The sequence below is a fragment of the Silurus meridionalis genome, chromosome 1, assembly GCF_014805685.1.
Source record: "Silurus meridionalis isolate SWU-2019-XX chromosome 1, ASM1480568v1, whole genome shotgun sequence".
NCBI classification, from domain to species: domain Eukaryota; kingdom Metazoa; phylum Chordata; class Actinopteri; order Siluriformes; family Siluridae; genus Silurus; species Silurus meridionalis.
Genome location: NC_060884.1, coordinates 9,584,490 through 9,606,855, shown reverse-complemented (window position 1 = coordinate 9,606,855; position 22,366 = coordinate 9,584,490). Strand labels below are relative to the sequence as shown.

Sequence of the window (22,366 nt, the reverse complement as noted above, 5' to 3'; positions counted from 1 at the left end):
AACGGACAGTGAGAGTGTGGAAGTTTAAATAGGAGCTGGTGATGATGATAAACGAGCACCATATGTGCGCGATTGAAGCGGAGCTTCAGAGAAAGCGGCCGAGAAAGCACCTGACACGCTGAAGGGGGCGGAAAGGGGCGTGGCAGGTGGATTCCTGACAGATAAACGTGTACTGTATGTATTTTTATAGCATGCCTTCATCAAACAAATCGCGGCAACGCTGTTGTGTAAAAAAACCCTTCAAAAACACGTGCATGCACATTCTCATTTATTAACGCACATCATGTACATAAAGAAATTTTGAGCACGTTAATATATTGCCGCCATTTTGATTTTCGTTTATCTATATCATCGGTTACCTCGATGCTTTTTGGCGATCCCCTAGGACATTGACATAACCGGGTTCCACTGTATATATATATATATATATATATATATATATATATATATATATATATATATATATATATATATATATACATACAGTGCTTTCATGAATCCACTTGATTGGTTATTTAAAACTTTACACTATGAAGGTTTTCAAAAAAAATGTTTGTTTTTTACTAAATTAAATAACATTTTTCTCCAAGGTACAGCTAAATAAAATAAAAAAAACATATAAAAACATAAATCTTAGCTAAAATATTTCAAACATTTTGTCCAAACAAATAGGGAACACCCTGCCACTGCCCTCAGCCCATTTAAATTATTTACCTGTTTTTCTGCTGAAGTTTAAGATACAGTGTATGTTTACATACTGAATTCAGGCAATTTTGCAATAATTACTATTAAATGTTTTCAACCTTATTTATGGAAAATTGCTAATGGTTTGTATGGTGTAAGTGGAGCATTGTGGTGGGAGGGCAGAGCCATGGGGGGTGACAATAGGAATCTTGCCTGGGGTTCCAAAAGGGCTAGAAACGACCCTGATTACGCAGGATGTAACAGACACAAGCTTTCATGGATTCATAAAGGCTCAAATTGTGATAGAGTGGTTCAGGGAGCATGAGATCATTTTCACACATGGATTGGGCTACCACAGAGTCCAGACCTTAACCCCATAAAGAATCTTTGGGATGTGCTTTGGGATGTGAGAAGACTTTGCGCAGTGGTCCAACTCTCCCATCATCAATACAAAAATTATTACTGCAACTCTGGACAGGAATAAATGTTGTGACATTGCAGAAGCTTATTGAAACTGCGTGTGCCTTTTTTGGAAGGGCAGTGACTATTTATAGATAGATAGATGGATATCATGCAGCAGGCAGACAGACAGACAGACAGACAGACAGACTCTATCCAGCAATTAATTAAGGTCAGTCCCAACTACACAATTGCTCTCTACAATTTGGGACAACAAAAATGGACGGTGTACATCCTACAGAATTTTATTATAAAATAAGCAATGTGATTATGAAAACTAGAAAACTGCTTGTGGTGTGTTTAAACCTCATCCGACAAGTTTGCAGTTTGTACTTACTGTTCAGCAAAACAATATTAAACACAGGTTTTTAATAGTACACTGGTACTTTTGCACACAAATGATTCAGCCTCCCTATTTTTTCCCTGACAATACACATGCCATGAATTGAAACCTTGACAACCACAATTTTCTATGGCATAAGCTCATTCTTTTTGATAAATCATATTTATATATATATGATATAATATTTATATAATATAATTATATATTATATTGTAATATTTAAGATTGACTAAAAGGTGATGAAATTACACTGTATTAGAATGAAAGTTTCTGATATTTGATCGGTTGTAGTGTTTATTCCATTATCAACAGTGGACTTTACACGTTACTTTACCTGTAGGTGACTTTTGGGTTAGCATAGCCTCTCTGGCTTTGGCTTGCTCTATAAACCAGTGTCTCTCACACTCCTTTCCTGTACGGGGAACATCAGGATGGGCAGTGGAGATTTCCTCTGCAATCTCATCCCATGCCCATCTTCGGCTAGTTGCTGTCTCACGGCAAGAATGCCTTCCAGTCAGTAGACCTTCCCTTCTGGCTTTCACTAGCTGCACCAAAAGCAGCTTTTGCTCTGTTGACCAGTTAGGCTTTCTGGGCCTCATCAGTACTTCCTGTGGTAAGAGAAGGTAGATCAATGTGCAATGCATACACAGTTAATCAACTAAATAATCAAAATACATCCATCTATCCATCCATCCATTCATCTATCTCTATTTAAAAAAAAAAAACTCTCCACTTCAAAATAAGTTTTTTCAAAAAAATTTTAACACTAAGTATTAGTTTTTACTGATAAGTCAAGTGTCAAATCAAGCACCAAAATCTCCAAAAATGCACATATCCCTCAATTAAAACTGTCCGTGTGGAAACAGCAAAAGTTTCATTTGGTGTCCTGATGATTTACGTAAATTAAAACACTTATTAATTTAAAACATTTACAAGAATATTTTGTCTTCATGTTCTACGTTAGAGTCTAGTTTCACTAGGAATAAACTTACAATTTATTTTTTAATAAAAAAAAATCTATTAATATTTATATTTTGAATAAAATTTGTTAAACAGAAATGTGTGCTGCATTACTTGAGCGTTAATCAAATTAGTGGTTCTAAATGAATTTGCGTTTGGCGCGTTTACACTCTAAAAACTTCTCTTAAAGCTCCAGTTATTGGAATTTATAATAATTCGCACATGTGACATTTTTTTGTAACATGTAGTCCTTGGATTTTGGCTTTTTCATAATTGTGATGTCAAACTATTTAGGATAGTTGTTGCCAGAGTAGATCGATAAATTATATGAAACCGTCATTCATGACTGGAGATATTATTTTTTGTAAAGAAAAAAAAGTTTCAGTACACCTAATAATTAATTAAACAAATAAGTAATTGACTGCATATTCTCCAACTTCAAACTACTACGTTCACAATTCAGCAGGAGCAGGAGAACTTTAAAAATGTTTCTTAGACAACTTTCCACATATCTGCCGAGATATTGGAAGAACACACAACAGAATACAGCACCCCAGACAAAAGAAAAGCAATATGACCACTTACGACATCTCGGAGATGTAGCGCACTTTTGAAGCTGCAGTTTACAGCAACACTATACTGTCCAGAGATGGTGGTTACCCCTGTTGGCCTTGGCTCATGATGACATGAATTCTTTTAACCTCAGCCAGGTATGACGATTTTGGAATGGACCACTAGGAGCATACCTTACTGTTAGATAAATAAACCTTGTATATGTTGTGCTTAAAATGTCAACTGATTTCCCACACTGAAAAAACCATAGAGGACCAAGTTACAACAGAAACCAAACGATGGATACACCATCAGAGACACCATTGGCAATGCATTCTCTGCCTTGCCTAAGAAAGAAGACATCTGTTTTTGTAGTAATTATTATTTATTAATAATTCTAGGTAATGAAAAATAATATTAATGACTGTTATTTAGTAAGTAATATTCCATATGAATCAGTAATATAATAATAATAATAATAATAATAATAATAATAATAATGTGATGTGAATAATAAAAATAAAGTGTCTATGATATCTATGAAGTCAAGATGCTGCAGCAGTACACAGTGAAATGAGACGTTGAGAAGGTTCTCCAGGACCCTGGTGCTACATTTACACCAGTCTGTCCACTGAACAATTACACATTTTAAATTAACTTTTGCCGATAGAAGACGGTGGCATTTCTGGAATATGTTCACATACGGCTTCTTTTTGCATGATGGAGCTTTAACCTGCATTTGTGGATGGCATAGCAATTTACAGCATTTCAGCATCCATTTTATTATATCTTTTCAAGGGACATACTATAGAAATGAAACTTAAATATATTTTAGAATAGTCAATGTGCAGCTTGTATATCAATTCAGATTTACTGTCTTCTAAAAATAACTCAACATTCAGCCATTAAGTCAAAATAGCTTACAAAAAAGGTAAATACACCCTTAGTGATAGCATGTCGTTTAACCATGCAAAGCCACATGTCCTATTCATCATGTTAATGTTTTTGTCTGCTTAACAGGACCATAGAAATTTGTTTATCTTGTATTACAGCATTTAGAATTTGGTGCTTTATTTGCAATTCTCCTTCTAACACAAGACAAACTTGTGTGGCTCAGATGGTGTCCAGCATTTGTGGGGACGCCCTGGTGAGGAATACCAATAAAACTGTGTCTTGCCTACAGTCAAGCATGGTGGTGGTAGCATCATGGTCTGGGGCTGCATACTGGGGCTGGTAATGGGTAGTGGAAAATAGAGAAATACATGTGTCTCTATGTGTCTATCATCCAGCAACTCTGTGACAACTTTTGGAGAAGTGGAAGAGGATCCCACCAACAACCTGTTCAGCTCTGGTGTATTTCATGCCCAGGAGGATTAAGGCAGTGCTACATAACAATGGCGCTCATACAAAATATTGACACTATGGACACAGTTTTGACATGTTCACTTAGGGTATACTCACATTTGTTGCCAGTTATTTAGACAATAATTGCTGTATGTTGAGTTGTTTTTAAGTGGACAGTAAATCTGTACTGTCTCGTGAGAACATATAATTCAATTAAATTTAATCCATTTTTATTTGTATTTGTATAATGAACATTGTCTCAAAGCAGCTTTACACAGATAATGTGGTGATAAAAAAGAATAAGATGTTCTGTATAAGTGTAAGTTTGTCCATGATGAGCAAGCCAGTGCAAACCTTGAGAGGAACCAGACTCAAGAGGGAACCCATCCTCATCTGGGTTGCACCAAATGTTTATTTGTTACAGATAAACGATGTTGCGGGGTACAGTGATGGTGATCAGCAAACTGTAGTCCTGAGTCAGTGTAGCAGACTGTTGACATTACCTACAGTCCAAATAATTAAATGGATGCTGAAATGTGAGGGGTGTACTTTTGTGAATGTTCACAGACAGTGATTTCTGTGGATGTTTCTGAGCCCACGCAGTGATTTTCAATTCAGAGTCATGCCAGTTTCAATGCAGTGACATCTGAGGGCCTGAAGATCAAGACCATGAACAATATTTATTTTCGCCCTTGTCCCTTATCTACAGAGATTTCTCCAGATTCTTGGAATGTTTTGATAATATTATTATGTACTGTAGAAGATGGAATATTCAAAATATTCACAATGTTAACTATAATACACTGATAATAATGATCTATCTATCTATCTATCATACACTGATAACAAATCTCTCTCTCTCTCTCTCTCTCTCTCTTATATATATATATATATATATATATATATATACACAGTGAGGAAAATAAGTATTTGAACACCCTGCTATTTTGCAAGTTCTCCCACTTAGAAATCATTAAGGGGTCTGAAATTGTCATCGTAGGTGCCGCTGTGTCCACTGTGAGAGACATAATCAAAAAAAAAAAATCCAGAAATCACAATGTATGATTTTTTAACTATTTATTTGTATGATACAGCTGCAAATAAGTATTTGAACACTTGAGAAAGTCAATGTTAATATTTGGTACAGTAGCCTTTGTTTGCAATTACAGAGGTCAAATGTTTCCTGTAGTTTTTCACCAGGTTTGCACACACTGCAGGAGGATTTTGGCCCACCTCCACACAGATCTTCTCTAGATCAGTCAGGTTTCTGGCCTGTCGCTGAGAAACACGGAGTTTGAGCTCCCTCCAACGATTCTCTATTGGGTTTAGGTCTGGAGACTGGCTAGGCCATGCCAGAACCTTGATATGCTTCTTACAGAGCCACTCCTTGGTTAACCCTGGCTGTGTGCTTCGGGTCATTGTCATGCTGAAAGACCTAGCCTTGACCCATCTTTATTGCTCTAACTGAGGGAAGGAGGTTGTTCCCCAAGATCGCACAATACATGGCCCCGGTCATCCACTCCTTAATACAGTGCAGTCGCCCTGTCCCATGTGCAGAAAAACACCCCCAAAGCATGATGCTACCACCCCCATGCTTCACAGTAGGGATGGTGTTCTTGGGATGGTACTCATCATTCTTCCTCCTCGAAACATGTTTAGTGGAATTATGACCCAAAAGTTCTATTTTGGTCTCATCTGACCACATGACTTTCTCCCATGACTCCTCTGGATCATCCAAATGGTCATTGGCAAACTTAAGACGTGACTGTACATGTGCTGGTTTAAGCAGGGGAACCTTCCGTGCCATGCATGATTTCAAACCATGACGTCTTAGTGTATTACCAACAGTAACCTTGGAAACGGTGGTCCCAGCTCTTTTCAGGTCATTGACCAGCTCCTCCCGTGTAGTTCTGGGCTGATTTCTTACCTTCCTTAGGATCATTGAGACCCCACGAGGTGAGCTCTTGAATGGAGCCCCAGTCCGAGGGAGATTGACAGTCATGTTTAGCTTCTTCCATTTTCTAATGATTGCTTCAACAGTGGACCTTTTTCCACCAAGCTGCTTGGCAATTTCCCCGTAGCCCTTTCCAGCCTTGTGGACGTGTACAATTTTGTCTCAAGTGTCTTTGGACAGCTCTTTGGTCTTGGCCATGTTAGTAGTTGGTTTCTTACTGATTGTATGGGGTGGACAGGTGTCTTTATGCAGCTAACGACCTCAAACAGGTGCATCTAATTTAGGATAATAAATGTAGTGGAGGTGGACATTTTAAAGGCAGACTAACAGGTCTTTGAGGGTCAGAATTCTAGCTGATAAACAGGTGTTCAAATACTTATTTGCAGCTGTATCATACAAAAAAATAGTTTAAAAATCATACATTGTGATTTCTGGATTTTTTTTTAGATTATGTCTCTCACAGTGGACATGCACCTACAATGACAATTTCAGACCCCTCCATGATTTCTAAGTGGGAGAACTTGCAAAATAGCAGGGTGTTCAAATACTTATTTTCCTCACTGTGTGTGTATATATAAACTGGCAGATTAAATGCACAAACATACAAATATGACCACGAGATCATCGTTAAGTGTACATGAAATCAAAAACAGAAGCATGTGCTGTAACTATTTTAGTTCAGGTTTGAACAAATATGAATTGTGTAGCAGCATAATAATGATGTGTTCTGATAATGAACTTCATTGGCTGATATATTTTGTAACAAATTTCTACAGCATTCTGGTATACTTAATGTCAAATATCACCAATTCACAAATACCTGCCCACAAAATACTAATGCTAAAAATTATCATTACTATCTTCATTATTAATGTATATAATAGTAATAATAATAATTTTTTATTTTATTTTTTTAACCAATGTTTTACTAGCTGGCAGCAAAGCAAGAAGCAATTAAACATTAATTTCAGTAAACGCTTAAAAGTGATTTTTCTGCTTGAAAATATATTTGCATTGAATTTTATTGTTATCAACAGCCTGAAGCAGTTTCTTGGTCAGGAGTAACAGTTAGAAGAGCGTGTAAAAGCGTGTTAAAAATAACTCTTAGCAGGCTAAAATCAATACTAGCAAGCTAGCGTTAAAGTAGCAGGACGTGTGTCGCTAGAGGATGTGGTCAGTGCGAACAGGATAGAAATGGCCACTTACCCCGTGTCTACACCAATGCAATATAATTCCGACGACAATAATAAATGTAACCAAATAGAATTTATAAGAGGGCCTATTTTATCCAAAGGGAAAAGACAGGAAGCGAAGCTTTACTTTACATTTTGGCACTTGTAGTCTGCTGTAAGTTTCTCATTGGCAATGGATAAGTGTAGTGCAGTGATGTAGAGACTCCATTTCCCAGGGTGCATTGCATGGAAGGGTGGAGAGTGGTTCCTCCTAGGTGAAGATGGCGGCTCCCTTAACACTTGTCTTAATTTTAGCAGTATCGATAAGAGCAGTGTTATTTCGGTCGAGTTTGGCTGCACAAATTTCGGAAAGGGTTGAAGTTGTATCTCCTTTAAACTCGTGGAAAAGAGGTGTGATGTGTATTTTGTGCAGATGTTAATTATACAGTTAATCAGCTTCTTTGGTTCTCTACAGTGCTTCTCTGTTGAAATTTCACCGATTTGCTTTAATTCCAAGTTTCAAAATGTGTTAATATTGATGTATTATTGCAGTTGTGGAGGGACTTGCTTTGCTGGATCTGGGGGTCTCACCATATTCGGGGGATGTGTTTCATGAAGTGAGTATACTATATGGTAATATATATGTGTTATGGATACATCATGTCAAATCACAGTTTTGGCTGTAAAAAAGAAAAGTCTATTTCTCTTGGACAAAAATGTTATAAGCAAATGTACAAATGAGAGACGTCTATATAAAACGATATGACAACTGCAACATGCATTCATTAAAGTCGTCTTCAAATCTGGTGAACAGGCTGAAGCGTTGATCTGCTCTTAGGTTTGTGTTACCGAAGCGGTTGTGTATATTAAAATGTTATGCCCAAATATTTAGTAGGATAGGAGCAAGAAAGTACCATTTATTTACTCATCCATTCACACATGTATTCATTCATTTAGTGTCTGCTTTACACTGGTTGATTCACGGCTATTCCTTGAAATACTGTGTGTACAAGAGCGAATTCTTCCTGCATTGGATGCTGCACCTTACAAACATGCGCTTTAGATGGATTGATAATCACCCAGGGCTGAGCCCAGATTCTAGTTCATCAAAAAGTCTTATAGTTATAAGTTATAGTTAAACTATAAGCATACATCTAAATAGAGTGTTTCTCCACATTTCTTTTTTTGCATGGCAGGGCTAATTGTATGGAAAATGAACATCATATATCTACTATAATTATTACTATTACAGCGTTGTCAATATACTCTCATGTAAATAAAAATGACTAATGGCTCTAAGTGTCAGTATTAATCTGTCTGCAAAACTGTTGTTGAAGGATGGATCGAAATTAACAATAATTCTTTCCTCAGTGATACAGGAAGCGAAATTTAAGAAATAGGGCCAATGACTGGATTATGTTTATTCAAAATGATCTGGTTGCATTTAGCTGCTTCATTTATTTTTGTCACCTTATAAATATATTAAACATCTCACATGCAGACATGCATTACCATGTTGTTGAGCATACAATACATGAACAGGGAAATAATTTTGGATGCACCCTATGTGCATGATAGCTTTGTTCAGAAATCCAAACACTTTTCTGTTTATATGAAAAACATCAAGCACATTTTAACATTGACAACCTCCCTCTGAAAAATGATCTACTGTATATGATGATGCTCAACCCATTTCCCAGAGATATGCTTAAATCTGTCTGGTTTCATGATGATAGCCCAAAGGTAACCCTGTCAAGTGCTTGCTAATTAGTTCACTTGCAGGTTAGGAAACACTTTGCTATTTTAGATTAAACTTTGTCATTGTGAGGTGAGAAAAACTGTCCCTGAGTCTTCTGGTGTGACAGCTTCTATACCATCTCCCAAATATAAGAAGAGTAAAAAGTCTGGTGTGAAAGGTGTCTTTGATAATGTTTCTCACCCTTCCTAGTCAGCGTTTGTGGTGAATGTCTCTGACTGACAGTCACACACTGTTGGAGGGCATTTTGATCCGAGACAGTGCAGTTGCCATACCATACTATGATGTATGTTAAGTAGATGAATGCATTTTTATAGGGATCTGTTTAGAAACAAATGTTATAAAATTTGAGGGGTGACCAGAGAGTGTCCTAATAACTTTTTTTAAAAAAACCACTAAAAGTGAAATAAAAACAATAGATTTCTGCTTGGTCCCTGCTTATTATTTTATTATTATTATTATTATTATTATTATTATTATTATTATTATTATCATCATCATCATCTTTGGTGCTTGTTTCCTTACTTGCTATTAACAGTACTAAATAGTAATCACAGTAAAATAATCATAAAAAAAAAAAGATAAATCCCACTGGCTGTATCTCTCAAACCTCTGTGGGACAATAGTCTACACTTTGAGATGCACATGTAAAACTAGATATTCCAGTACAGAGGTGGTAAAATGAAGCAGCTTATAATTAACCTGATTACATTTAGAAATTATTATGTTATGTAGCTTTCTATCATCTACTCTTTTTACTACTAATAAGATGAAAATGTTTACAAATTCACTAGCAGAAGTGACCGAAATCATCCGAGCCTACAGTTCATAAGAGTATCTACTGATATCAGTCATATTGAATCATATGTATACTGTATCAGATTAGATGCATGTATGGATGTTATGTGATGATATTTCTGGTTAGTTTTAATATATTAATCTCTGACAGGATTAATGATTGGATGGTAAATGTATAATGAATGATAACCAAGAAAATAAAAAGTTACTACAAATTTTAACAAATTATTTAGTTTGTTTGTTTTTTTTTTACTTTTTTCAGACACCCCTTATCATATACCTCTTTCATTTCGTGGTGGACTATTCAGAGATTGTGTTTATGGTAAGTATTTTGTACACGTTTATATTGAGAGTTGATTAAAGTAAGGGAAGTGGTACATCCGGGGCAGGATGCAGAATGACTGCCAGATTTTGTAGATGATGCTAGGAGTTTTTGCACAACCCTCAATGCCAGACATCTGTAATCTACTTTTAAAACCTACCTTAAAGCCCAGGGTCAGACTCTGCGTTTAAAAGAATCCCTTATGGGGAGATGAGAGATTTCAGGATCAAAAAACCAAAACAACTGAACAGATTCCCGATGTGGCACCCCCAAATTTCTAGGCATCTAACTGTACTAGTGGACTCTTGCAAAGATGAATGAAGAAGAGTGTCACCTCTGGCCAGGCCCATCTTCACCAATGGGTTTGGCACCATTGAACAGTTAGGAAATCTATTCATGTTGTTCCAGTCCAGGATATTGTCTTGAATACGCCTGTGTGCATTGTATACTTTAGAAACATCATACTGCTGGACATTGATAAATTAAAAAAAATTGCCAATAAGTATATGGGCTGACCAATTTGACTTACTATGGCTGTGTTGATAACACATCATAGGCTCATTATGGATGACATGGCACTTTCACTTCTCACATTACCCCACTAGACCCACTAGAATGGTTCTTGTACATATCTCCTTGTCTAAGCAGAAGTTTCCTCACTTAGTAACAGGTCCCAAAGACAAGTCCAATCATGAAGTGGAGTGATGCAGATATCTGGAGATCAGCATATTTTTTGTTTAGTTACCATATGGTTTTTACTGCCCCATCCAGTAAGAGTGCAGCAATCTGCACTCTTACTGGGTATACGATATATTGGTATATGATATATGAACCCACACAATCTGCACTCTTACTGGGTATATGATATATTGGTATATGATATATGAACCCACACAAGAATTTGGTTGTTTCGCAGTGCTCACAAAACTACTGTTGAATACATATTTGTTTGGTTTATACTTCATGAATTGTACAAAACTATATAATAAAATATAATTCAAGTAATTCTGTATACATGAAAATGCATCATGTTGTAACTGTTATAGATGGTGTGGTGTAAGTCTGAATTGTCTAAACGGTCTGTTAATTATATGATGATAATATATTTCTATTACCAGATAGCAGATGGAATCACAGCAGTTGCTCTCTATTTGTCAGTGAAGACCTACAACAAAAATGTGGTGAGTATAACAATGGCTTAATATAATACTGGGGTCATTCCAGGTCAACTCACCCAGAGGTGGTTACACCATGATCTCAAACATTGTAGTAATGTTAATAATTTTTTTTTTAAACAAATGAGCATTTTAGTTAGTGTCAGAGTCAGGTTGACCAGCTCATAGCAAGAGTGTATTTCACTTATGAGTCTTTCAAAATAGCAAAAAAATGCAATATTTTAAAGCACTTTCAGAAGCTTTTATTATAAATGTATTATGAATGTACTATAAAAAAGTACCAGTCAAAAGTGTGGACACACGTTTTCCTTTAGTGCTTTTTCTATATTTTTATTATTTTCAACGTTGTATGTTAATACTGAAGATATCCAAACTATAAAAGAACATGGAACATTATGGAATTATGCAGTAAACGAAAATGTGTTTTTCAAAAAAGTAAATTTCTTGCCTTCTAAATGTGCTTTAGATAATCAGTTGTCATGTGTAGCGGAAGGGTGAGTATAGAGTCAATAGCCCTATTAGTTCTACTATACAAATCCTTATTATGGCCAGAAATTATGCAGTTGCCAAAACCATCAAACGCTATGATGAAACAGGCAGTCATGAGGACTGTCACAGGAAAGGAAGACCATAAGCTACCTCTGCAGCAGAAGATAAGTTTATTTAAATGATCAGCCTCAGAAACTACCACTTTACAGCACCTCAGGTTAGAGCCCACATAAATGCTTCCTGGATTTCAAGTAGATATTTTCAACATCCACTGTTCATAAGAGACTACGTAAGTAAGGCCTTTATGGTCGAATAGCGGCAAAGAAATCATTACTTTGGAAGAACAACAAGCAGAAGCAACTTGCTTGTGCCATTAAACACAAGGACTGGACGGTAGATCAGTGGAAAACTGTCCTTTAGTGTAAAGAGTCCATATTTAAGATTTTTGGTTCTAACTGCCATGTTGTTGTTAGACATAGAGAGGGAGTGATTGGACAGTTCCTTAATTGTTAATTGGAAGTGCTTTATTGGTGATACCTTTGGTGACTTAGTGAAAATTGAGGGAACACAACCAGCATGGCTGAAAACCATGGCTACTGTAAATAATAGAAAATATAAAACATTCTGGATTATATTTTCTATTCTATAATTTCCTAAATACCTAATCTACCTATCTCTTTTTAAATTTAGAATGTCTTTCAAATCTTTTTAATGTGAATATTGCAAATTCAACCATTGTGTAATGACCAGAAACTGTTACAGGAACACATGAATGGGTTACTGCAATAAAAGTCAAAAAGTTGAATATGTGGAAGAATGTTCTGTTTTCTCTGACTTTTTGTAAATTGGTGTTTTCTCATCTTTTAATTTTAAGCTTTTTAGAAAATGCTATCAGATACAAGCATATTTGATCAAAATCATTCAACTACAGATGCTGTCATGAGTGTAGTTAAAGAACCGGAAATAAAAGAGCAGCACTAAGAACACCACAGTGTTTAAAAAAATTTGTTTGTCTTATCTTATGTCTTTCTTTTATTTCTAAATGTTTTGCAGTTCAGAAAACAGAAGTATGCCTTGGAAGCAGACAGGTATCCACATGACTGTCTGGAACTCATGCGCTCACCCAAAGAGATGTTCTATATTCCTCTCAAAGTGGCTATGTTGTGAGTCTTGATGTTTCTTATTTATGTATAAACAGTAAACTAGAAAAAAAGAATTTCAGGTAACCAAGGTAACATCTTAAGTCTTTATATATATATTGCAGTATTTAGTGATCTTTGATTTTATTCTCAAATTTCTTGGGTATCCAGTTACCTGTTGAATCCCTTCACTATCCTATCCTGTGTGGCAAAGTCTACCTGTGGCATAAACAATGCCATCATTGCAATTTTCATCCTCTGCACACTAAAAGGTAAACAGATTTAACCTCCATGCATCTCAATGTCCTTTTAAGACCGCTCCCTTAGCATAAATATCATTCAGAATTGTACACATATATTTAATTGTTCGAGCAATAGTTTTATAGAAGAAAAAATGTTCATTTCTGGTCAGAGTAACTGAATAGCAGATCAAATTACATTGAACATAACGTTGCATAAACATTTAATGTGTTTAACAAAGGGTAAATGATTATACATGTGAGATCTTATTAATCATATTTGCCAAATTTATAAATGTTTTTGCATTGCTAATTTTTTTTAAGTGGACAAGATACACATACACAGATACATCGATCAGCCATAACATTAAAATCACTTAATATTGTGTAGGTCTCCCTTGTGCTGCCAAAACGGCTACGACGTGTTTTGAGGCATATGCTTCACAAAACCTCTGAAGGTGTGTTTGGTTTCTGGCACCAAGACAGCACATTCCACAGATCATGTTATGTCTCTTAAACCATTACTGAATATTTGCAGAATCAGAAAGAGCTTTATTGGCAAGTATTTTTGCACTTACAAGGAATTTGGTTTGTTAAAAGAAGCTTCCAGTTGCACATTTTTTACACTCAAATAGAAATAAAAAAGCAAAATGGGTAAAATGAATAAAAGTTATTTCACATTTGCACATTGTACAAAAAAGTAAATTAGTTTAGTAAAAAGTGGTATTGCAAACATTTGTTTGTTTGTTTTATTGCACAATGGGGAGAGCATTTAAGTGTTCATGAGGTAGATTGCCTGGGGAAAGAATCTTTTCTTGTACACAAACGTTCATAAAACATATGTCTTGGATGTGAGGGATCCAGAGTTTGATTTTCTGAGCCCTTTTTCTCACACTGGATGAATAAAGTTCCTGTAGAGTGGGCAGGGTAACCCCAGTAATCTTTTAAGCCATTTCTAGCCATCCTCTGTAGACTTCTCATGTCTGATTGTGTAGCTGAGCCAAACCAGACGGTCCTCTGTTGGGCTTTTTTGACAATGGAGTCAATGTTATTGTCCCACTTCTGGCCCTGAGAGATGGTGGTGCCCAGGAACCTGAATGACCCCACTGCTGCCACAGTGCTGTTCATGATGGTAAGTGGAGGGAGTGCAGGGGGGTTTCTCCGTCATCAACGTGGCAGATAATTGTAGTGACATCTGTAAACTTCAGGAGCTTGATAGAGGGGTCTGTAGAGGTGTAGTTGTTCACAGTGGGAACCACACATTTAGGAACCGTCCAATCACTCCCTCTTTGTGTCTAATAAAAACATGGCAGTTAGAACCAGAGCAGTGGGGAGACAACACATCCATTGGGGGCACCAGTGCTGATAGTATGGCTGTTTGACATGAATTTCCCATCTCACTAGCTGTTGCCTATCTGTCAGAAATCCACTGTGATTCACTGATGGGTTGAGCTAGGAACAGAGACCTGAGTTAGTTTGGTCTGGAGGAGTGTTGGGATGATGGCGTTGAAGGCAAAACTGAAGTCCACGAACAGGATTCTCAGTCCCTGTTTTGTTCAGATGCTGCAGGTTGAAGTGCAGTCCCATTTTCACCGCATCATCCACATACTTGTTTGCTCAGAAAGCAAACTGCAGGGGGTCAGTCTCTCAAATTTCATGACCACAGATGATCAGATTTTTGCAGTTTGGTGAAGTGCATTATTAAGATTATCAAATCAAATCAAATCAAATTTTATTCGTCACATACATTATTATTGTTTTTTGATTATTGTTGCAGATTATTATTATTATTATAGAGATTATTGTTGCCATAAAGGTCTGCAACAATGTTTAGGAACATTTTGCATGTACAAAGTATCATCCACATGAATTCAAGGACTTAAGGTTTCCCAGCAGATTATTGTCCAGAGAATCACACTGCCTCCACCATCTTACCTTATCTAGTAAGGGCAGTCTGATGAGTCTAGGGCAATGCAGTCCCAGCAAATTGGGATGTACTTCTGATGCCTTTATATAATATCTAAAATATAATAATATAATGCTATAATAATATTTATATAATATAATGCTATAATATAATTATGGCTAAGAAGTGTATGTGTATATATATATATATATATATATATATATATATATATATATATATATATATATATATATATATAATGTGTGTGTGTGTGTATATGTGTATCTGTGTGTGTGTGTCCCTGTCCAAATGGAGGAAGTATTTCTAAAAAAAAGAAAAGTATATAGTTCAACATTTCGTGTAAAATGTATCAAGCTAAAGTCTTTTATTGCTTATAACTTCTATGATTAGAATATTTTATGTGTATTTTTCAGGAAGTGCCTTGTTGAGTGCAATATTTTTGTCCTTGGCAACTTATCAGACCATCTACCCTCTCACATTGTTTGCTCCCGCCCTTCTTTTTCTGCTACAGGTGATGTTTTATAAAAATGTAGACAGCAGTACAAGTATATTGTAATTGTTTTTGCAATCTCCTCAATGCAAAATCACTGAAATTGGCTAATGTCATGCAAAAACTAAAATGTCTGATCTGTCACAATTTCAACTTTTTTCTATTTTTTTCTCTCTCTTTCTCTCTCCCTCTCTCATAGAGGTTATATATTCCAGTCAACCCATGCAGGAGTAGTTTTTGGATTTACACCCTGCAATATGCCTTCATGTTTGTTGGAAGTCTGGTTGTCATTGTCTGCCTCTCTTTCTTTTTACTTGGATCTTGGGACTTCATTCCTTCAGTCTATGGATTCATGTCAGTATATAAGTGGGAGGAGTTTCCTGCCAAATCAAATCAAATAAAATTTTATTTGTCACATACACATACATACAGGGTACGACATGCAGTGAAATGCTTTTAACGACGGTCCGGCATGAGGGAATAAAATAGGGTAAAAAAGGGAATAAAAATATAAATATAATAACAACAACAACAACCTTTTTAAAATAATTTATTTAATGTTAAAATTATTGGAATAGAATAGCAAAATATAGCAAGTTAAACTGCCCACCCTTAAATGTTGTTGCCATGTCCTGGATGTTGCTACTACATTAATTACATTTTAGCTAGTTTGTCATTAGCAAGGCCTTATGACAACGTAGAAACTACACTTGTTTAATTTTTCAGCTTTCTTTACCTATTTAAATATTGCAAATTGAAATGGATTTTGCTAATTAAAATAGATTGAGTAAATATTTGTCTATATGTTGCATATAACTTTGTGTGTTTCTGTGTTCCATAGCCTCTCAGTACCAGATCTTACTCCAAATATCGGCCTCTTCTGGTATTTCTTTGCTGAGATGTTTGAACACTTTCGATTCTTCTTCATCTGTGTCTTTCAAATTAACATCTTCCTGTACACCATCCCACTTTCTATCAAACTCAAGTAAGACATGAGCTTGTTTAATAGTCATTTTGTATATTTTAACCTACTTTGTGGTTTTATGAATCTAATTCATTTTTGTTGGACAGGTAATTCAGCTTTAAATGTATCTACATAGCAAATGATTACTTATATTTAGGGATGCACCGAATATTCAGCCACCGAAAATTTTACGGCCGAAAATGGCCCAAAAGTGCATTTTCGGTTTTCGGCCGAAAGACTTTGATCACCGAAAAAACATGGCCGAAACAGTTTGTTGTGATGATGCAAACAGAAACCGCGGCCTGCACGTGCATGTCGGTGTGGACGTATTTCAGTATATCTGAGAAAGACCCACAGATAGGGATTTGCAAAACATGTAATGCCGAAATTTCAAGAGGGGGTGCGTCTGCAAAGACTTTCTCCACGTCGGGTTTAATTTATCACCTGAAATCCAAACATCCCGATCGCAATGTTGAATATGAGAGGAACGCAAACGCACAGAAAAGCAAAACCCCTCCGAGCATGCGCACTCCGTCTGTGGGGGACGTTTTTGAAAAGGCAGGAAGTTTCCCAGTGATAGTGTTGTATTGTTGTATCTTTAAGCAGTTGCACTTGTTCTAAATGCACTTTGTTTTTATGAAAGAACATATTTAATTTTACAACCTTTCAGCAGGCCAGAGGGCCTGTACATTATTATTTAATGTACACGAGTGCATTTAAGTTAAACATTTAAGTTTGAATTTTAATTAATTTTATCCTGTGCATTGTTGCAATGTGCTATAAATAAATATTTTCATAATTTGTAATTGATTTATTCTTTGAAACAAAAATTGAAATGCCTTGATTTTAGTAAGGTCACAGTCATAGCCATAAATGCAATGGTAATAATAATTGGCATTATTTCTTTCGGTGTTTCAGTTTTCGGCCTTGCTTTCCTCTTTTTAGGTTTTCGGTTTCGGCCAAGAATTTTCATTTCGGTGCATCCCTACTTATATTATTTAAGAACCACAGTGGACAGGAGTATATATTGTTTGTAAACTATTCATGGCTTGTATTCATGATGATGAATCTCAACTCATTAATGTGGCTGGCAAAAATAAAGAAGACTGTGGTTTACAAGGTTTTTTGATAAAATAGTAATACGCCGCATTTATTGTGTGCAGTCATCATGTTTTTTTGATAAACTTTTATAACATTATAATATGTATTTCTATCCAGAATTGCTTTCATTTCTGGCTGAGACTTTGTGTATAGGATGGGAGAGTTGCGCCCACTGTAAAGACTTTTCTAGCAGATCACAAAACTTTCAATAAATTTAAGCTCTGGCCACTGCTTCTTTCGACTGCTCCCATTAGGGGGTCATCATCCGTCTCTGGAAATGGTGGATTCTGGTGGCTAATTCATGTGTTATGAATTAATAATTCCTCATGCTACCTAAACCATTCTTTCACACTTTAAGCATGCCCAGTTTTTAGCACTGCCTCCAGATGCTTGTACACTAGGCACTGTGCATGATCAGTGAATATAGATGCATTTAAAACTTTATTTTATTTTGCTTTTTATTAGCCTGACTAAAATTAGCCTGGCTTTCTTGTAGCGACACCACTGTTCAGTCCTAATCCTGTATGTTTTTCTTGAGTTTGCCACACTGTTAAACATAGCCTTCAGATTTACTGTCAATTTTGTATTAAGATTTCACAAAGTATTTTTATAGATCTTTGAACGTTCTTGACCCATTTCCAGTGATTTAGCAATCTCCTTTTTTTCCGTTTTTTTTTTTTTTTAAGCTTGATGCAAGCCAAAAAATGTGTTACATTTGAAACACTGTCACATTTTTTTCATGGCCATGGGATACCAAGCTGCATATGGCAACAGTTGGGGTTAAATGAATTGTTGCTTCTGAAACATTTTAATTACTCCAATCATGTCCAATCAAATAGAGTTTTTTGGCCAGTCAGTCTACATTAAAACGGAATGGATTAGTGAATTACTTTAACAGTTCTCGTTCTTAGCCCTATGAAACGTTTTAAGCAAGGTTAATGAACACGGCTATTTTTCCTACTCTTACCCTTTCTACTGTATTTTTCTCTTTTTTGAAACAGAGAACATCCAGTATTTCTCATCTTCATGCAGATTGCTATTATCTCCATTTTCAAATCATACCCCACTGTAGGAGACATAGCACTCTATATGGCCTTCCTGCCTGCCTGGAGCCACCTTTACAGATGTGAGTAGTAGTGTCCAAGGAATGTGCAAACATGGCCATCAAAAGTTTTATTCCTGTATATTTTATTATAGTTATAGTGTAAAGCACTGGTTTTGCCTTTTGGAAACTATGATTATATAATAATCCTATACTTTTCTTTGTATATACTAGATTTAGAATTCATTGTAATCCTCTAATTCTAAGTACAAACTTGATGATCATGTTCTTAGTAATGTTAGATTTACCTTAATATTATCAGCTTTGTGAACAATCATTAGTTCAAGAATAGTTTGTTACATGAAAAACCTTGGACTCAACATTATGAAGGAACAATCATTAGGGACAAACTTATACATTATTTTTATAATTGCTTTGTCTCTGTAAAAATTGCTTTGAGACAGTGTACATTGTTAAAAGCTCTATACAAATAAAAATGGATTGAATATTAAAACCCTGGTCAATTAAACAATTTATATATGTACAAAGAAAACTATGAATATAATAATTTTTTTTCTTCTTTCCTATTAAGTCCTGAGGAACATCTTCCTGGTTTCCTGCATTTTGTTAGCATGTTCAGTCCTCTTTCCTGTGCTCTGGCATCTTTGGATCTATGCTGGCAGCGCCAACTCAAATTTCTACTATGCCATCACATTGTTATTCAATGTTGGACAGGTAAGCATGTATCATGCTTTGTTTTACTTATACAGTATTTACCAAAATATAGATGTGTACATATTTTGACATGTAACAAATGGAAACAAATGCTGGCAACAGTTAACAGGCAATTAAATTATTTAGCTTCCCACTACTTTAACATTACGTTAATGCTATTTAGTATATAGGAATGCTGAATATTTTATTTGTGCAATTTTAAAACAGGATTTTTCATTATCCACAATCACAGAATCAGTGACTTTTAAAGTTGTTGTTGCAGTCTGTAACACAGTAACACACTTGTGCATGACCTTGATTCACTCCTCCATGCACATATTCTTCAAGCTCTGTTATATTCTTAGGGTTGTGTAGTGTAAATTACTTTCTTCAGCTTAGGCTATCAGTTTCAAATAGGTTCAAATCTGTAGGGTGTGATGTTCCCTCAAGCATTTCTTGTGGCCACACCGCTGTTCAGTTCCGTTCCTGGAAAATCTTGTCGCATTGTGCAACATTGTTAGCATAGCCGTCAATTTTACTGTAAAATCTTCATTAAGATTTCACCAAGCATTTTAAAGATTTACGTTCATGTTCATTTAAGACTTTTTTCCACATTTCTTCAACAAAATTCTTAATTCAATTCCAGTGATTTTAGCCTGGAATATTATCTCCATATTTATTTTCTTTGCTTGATGCAAAGATCCGTCCCTTCTGAAACACAGCAACATCGTCTCCACGGCCATTGGCTTCGTCTTATGAAAGAATTGAGAAGCTTCACATGGCAATAGTTAAATTTAATTGGTGCTGTTGAAACATTTTAATCACATTTATTTCTATGCAGGCTTCAGTGTATGTTTGGTTTCATTATCTTTGTTTAAGGCCCATTTACCTGCCAGATGAGTCATTTGACAACTTTATGGCCAACAATCAGGCATAACATTAAGACCACCTGCCTCATATTGTGTCCCCCTTTTGCTGCCAAAACAGTCATGGCCTGTCGAGCATTAACAAAAAAATTATTATTCAGTACTATGACATTACAATAAACCACATGCAATGTGTCTTTAATAGAATAGGTTGTAATAACAATTAAATTAAACACAAAAGTTTGCACTAATATTTGAGATCATATTCGTATATTTATATATGTGAAATAAAAATTATTTTGTCAATAAACATAAGATAAAGTATAATTTAGGAACCTGTATTTCCAATGTCTGTAACTTTTAACGTGTGTGTGTGTGTGTGTGTGTGTGTGTGTGTGTGTGTGTGTGCGCGCATGCCTGCACTAGATCCTTCTCATATCGGATTACTTCTACGCATACTTGCGTCGGGAACATCACCTGAGCCAGGGGCTGTACCTGCAGAGAAAAGATGGGAGCGAAGCCACACTGGTGTTAAAATAATTGTTCAAAAAGTTGTACTTACCTCTTCTCTTTCTCCACCCTTCCTTGACCTCTTTTTTCGTTTTTTGCTGTCTACCCAACTTTTATTTTATTATCATTAATCTGTAACGAAGAAAATAATGAAATAATGTACTACTATTAATAATAATGCATTACAGTTTTCGTTCACCCACTGAGCCTGGGATACTACAATTCTCTAAATCCCTAATGCACAGTGTTAAAGTCAGTTTAAATCCAAATAATCAAATCAGTTACAGGGCTATATACTCATTTATCTTTCAGTTGCATCATTCCAGTTGGTAGAATTTACCACCATAAGTCATAATGTATTTCTAACTATAGACTGCACCTATATTTGTTTAAGATTACAGTGTTCTAGTCATCCTGGTTCTGTCACCAACAAAACACCCTAATCTTTATTTTCTTACAAAGTAACTTTCTAACAAACTAACTTCAACAAGTGCATATATACTGAGTAATACAATGACACCTTTTTATTGTAAGGAATAGCCTTTCAATGTTTTCCTTCTAAGCTATCGCAGAACAAAGTCCTCAAACCCCTCAAGCCCTAAGTTTTGTGTACTACTGTACTATTTACATTCTTTTAGGTTGTTTTAAGGGGGAGTTTGAAACATAAGGGATGCAGAGGGGGTTTGACACAAGAGGGATGTTTTCTAAGGAATACATGAAAAAATGGCATGCAAATAAAGAATAGTTCTTTAATAACTTAATTTGTCCTGTCTATGGCTGTAGTAGGATGGCATTCCTAATGGCCAGGGGTGGAATATACATGTTTACTGTATTTACTGAATGGGGGGTATTTATACTTGAGTATTATTGAAATTAAACACATGTACTCTTTACATGTCAGATGTTTACATATGTAAAAATAAAAATCGCTTTTTACTCCTACATTAATCTTATGAATTTTGCATTACAAATCTCTTCTCTTATCCAGCCAATTACAGTATGCTACGTGTCCATGGAATGCGAAGATTAAAACAGTTTAAGATACAACTATTTTAAATAAGAATCATGCAAGTACACAAATTAATGTTCTGTCTACCCATGCACATCTGAAGATTACTAAAATACCACACTGCTGTGTTGAACTTGAGGATAAGCTGTTGTCCCTACCTCATTAAAATTATTCCATTTGCTGAAGTTAGCAAAAAAAATTATAATCCTTTACATTCATTCTGATTAACATATTAGCAATTCACTGAGCAGCATCAGTCATGGTTATTACAATGACTTGTGTTTGTGTGTTTGCAAGCAAGATTTAGAATAAAGAAAGAAGGGTGCTTTATACTTTTCATGTGTACTTTACAGCACA

At 35.6% G+C, this 22,366-nt stretch overlaps 2 protein-coding genes across 3 annotated transcripts in view; one reads left to right on the top strand and one right to left on the bottom strand.

The window, feature by feature from the left end:
• Positions 1-7,641, bottom strand: part of si:dkey-6e2.2 — a 28,645-nt gene extending 21,004 nt beyond the window's left edge. The window contains exons 1-3 of one of the 2 annotated variants that reach the window (XM_046849607.1): positions 7,503-7,641; positions 3,032-3,180; positions 1,821-2,094 (exon numbers count right to left, since the gene is read on the bottom strand). In XM_046849607.1, the coding sequence (XP_046705563.1) occupies positions 1,821-2,085 (265 nt within the window). In that variant the 5' untranslated portion in view covers positions 2,086-2,094; positions 3,032-3,180; positions 7,503-7,641. The remainder of the gene's footprint in view (positions 1-1,820; positions 2,095-3,031; positions 3,181-7,502) is intronic. The other variant, XM_046849612.1, reaches the window with a different exon arrangement.
• Positions 7,642-7,649: 8 nt separating this feature from the next.
• Positions 7,650-21,756, top strand: pigu (phosphatidylinositol glycan anchor biosynthesis, class U). The gene is made up of 12 exons (XM_046849594.1): positions 7,650-7,879; positions 8,021-8,085; positions 10,285-10,344; positions 11,463-11,525; positions 13,062-13,171; positions 13,319-13,419; positions 15,727-15,824; positions 16,003-16,157; positions 16,645-16,788; positions 18,870-18,994; positions 19,503-19,645; positions 20,917-21,756. Exons 1-12 carry the CDS (start codon positions 7,750-7,752, stop codon positions 21,028-21,030), a joined length of 1,308 nt encoding a protein of 435 aa, XP_046705550.1. The 5' UTR covers positions 7,650-7,749; the 3' UTR covers positions 21,031-21,756.
• Positions 21,757-22,366: the final 610 nt, after the last annotated feature.

What these genes read in the sequence shown, in the direction of transcription:
- pigu (XM_046849594.1), top strand. Translation starts at nt 7,750, where the DNA reads ATGGCGGCTCCCTTAACACTTGTCTTAATTTTAGCAGTATCGATAAGA. An exon ending in ATTCAGAGATTGTGTTTATG is followed by an intron (nt 10,345 to 11,462) that starts GTAAGTATTTTG and finishes TTCTATTACCAG; the next exon opens with ATAGCAGATGGAATCACAGC. An exon ending in CCCTTCTTTTTCTGCTACAG is followed by an intron (nt 15,825 to 16,002) that starts GTGATGTTTTAT and finishes CCTCTCTCATAG; the next exon opens with AGGTTATATATTCCAGTCAA.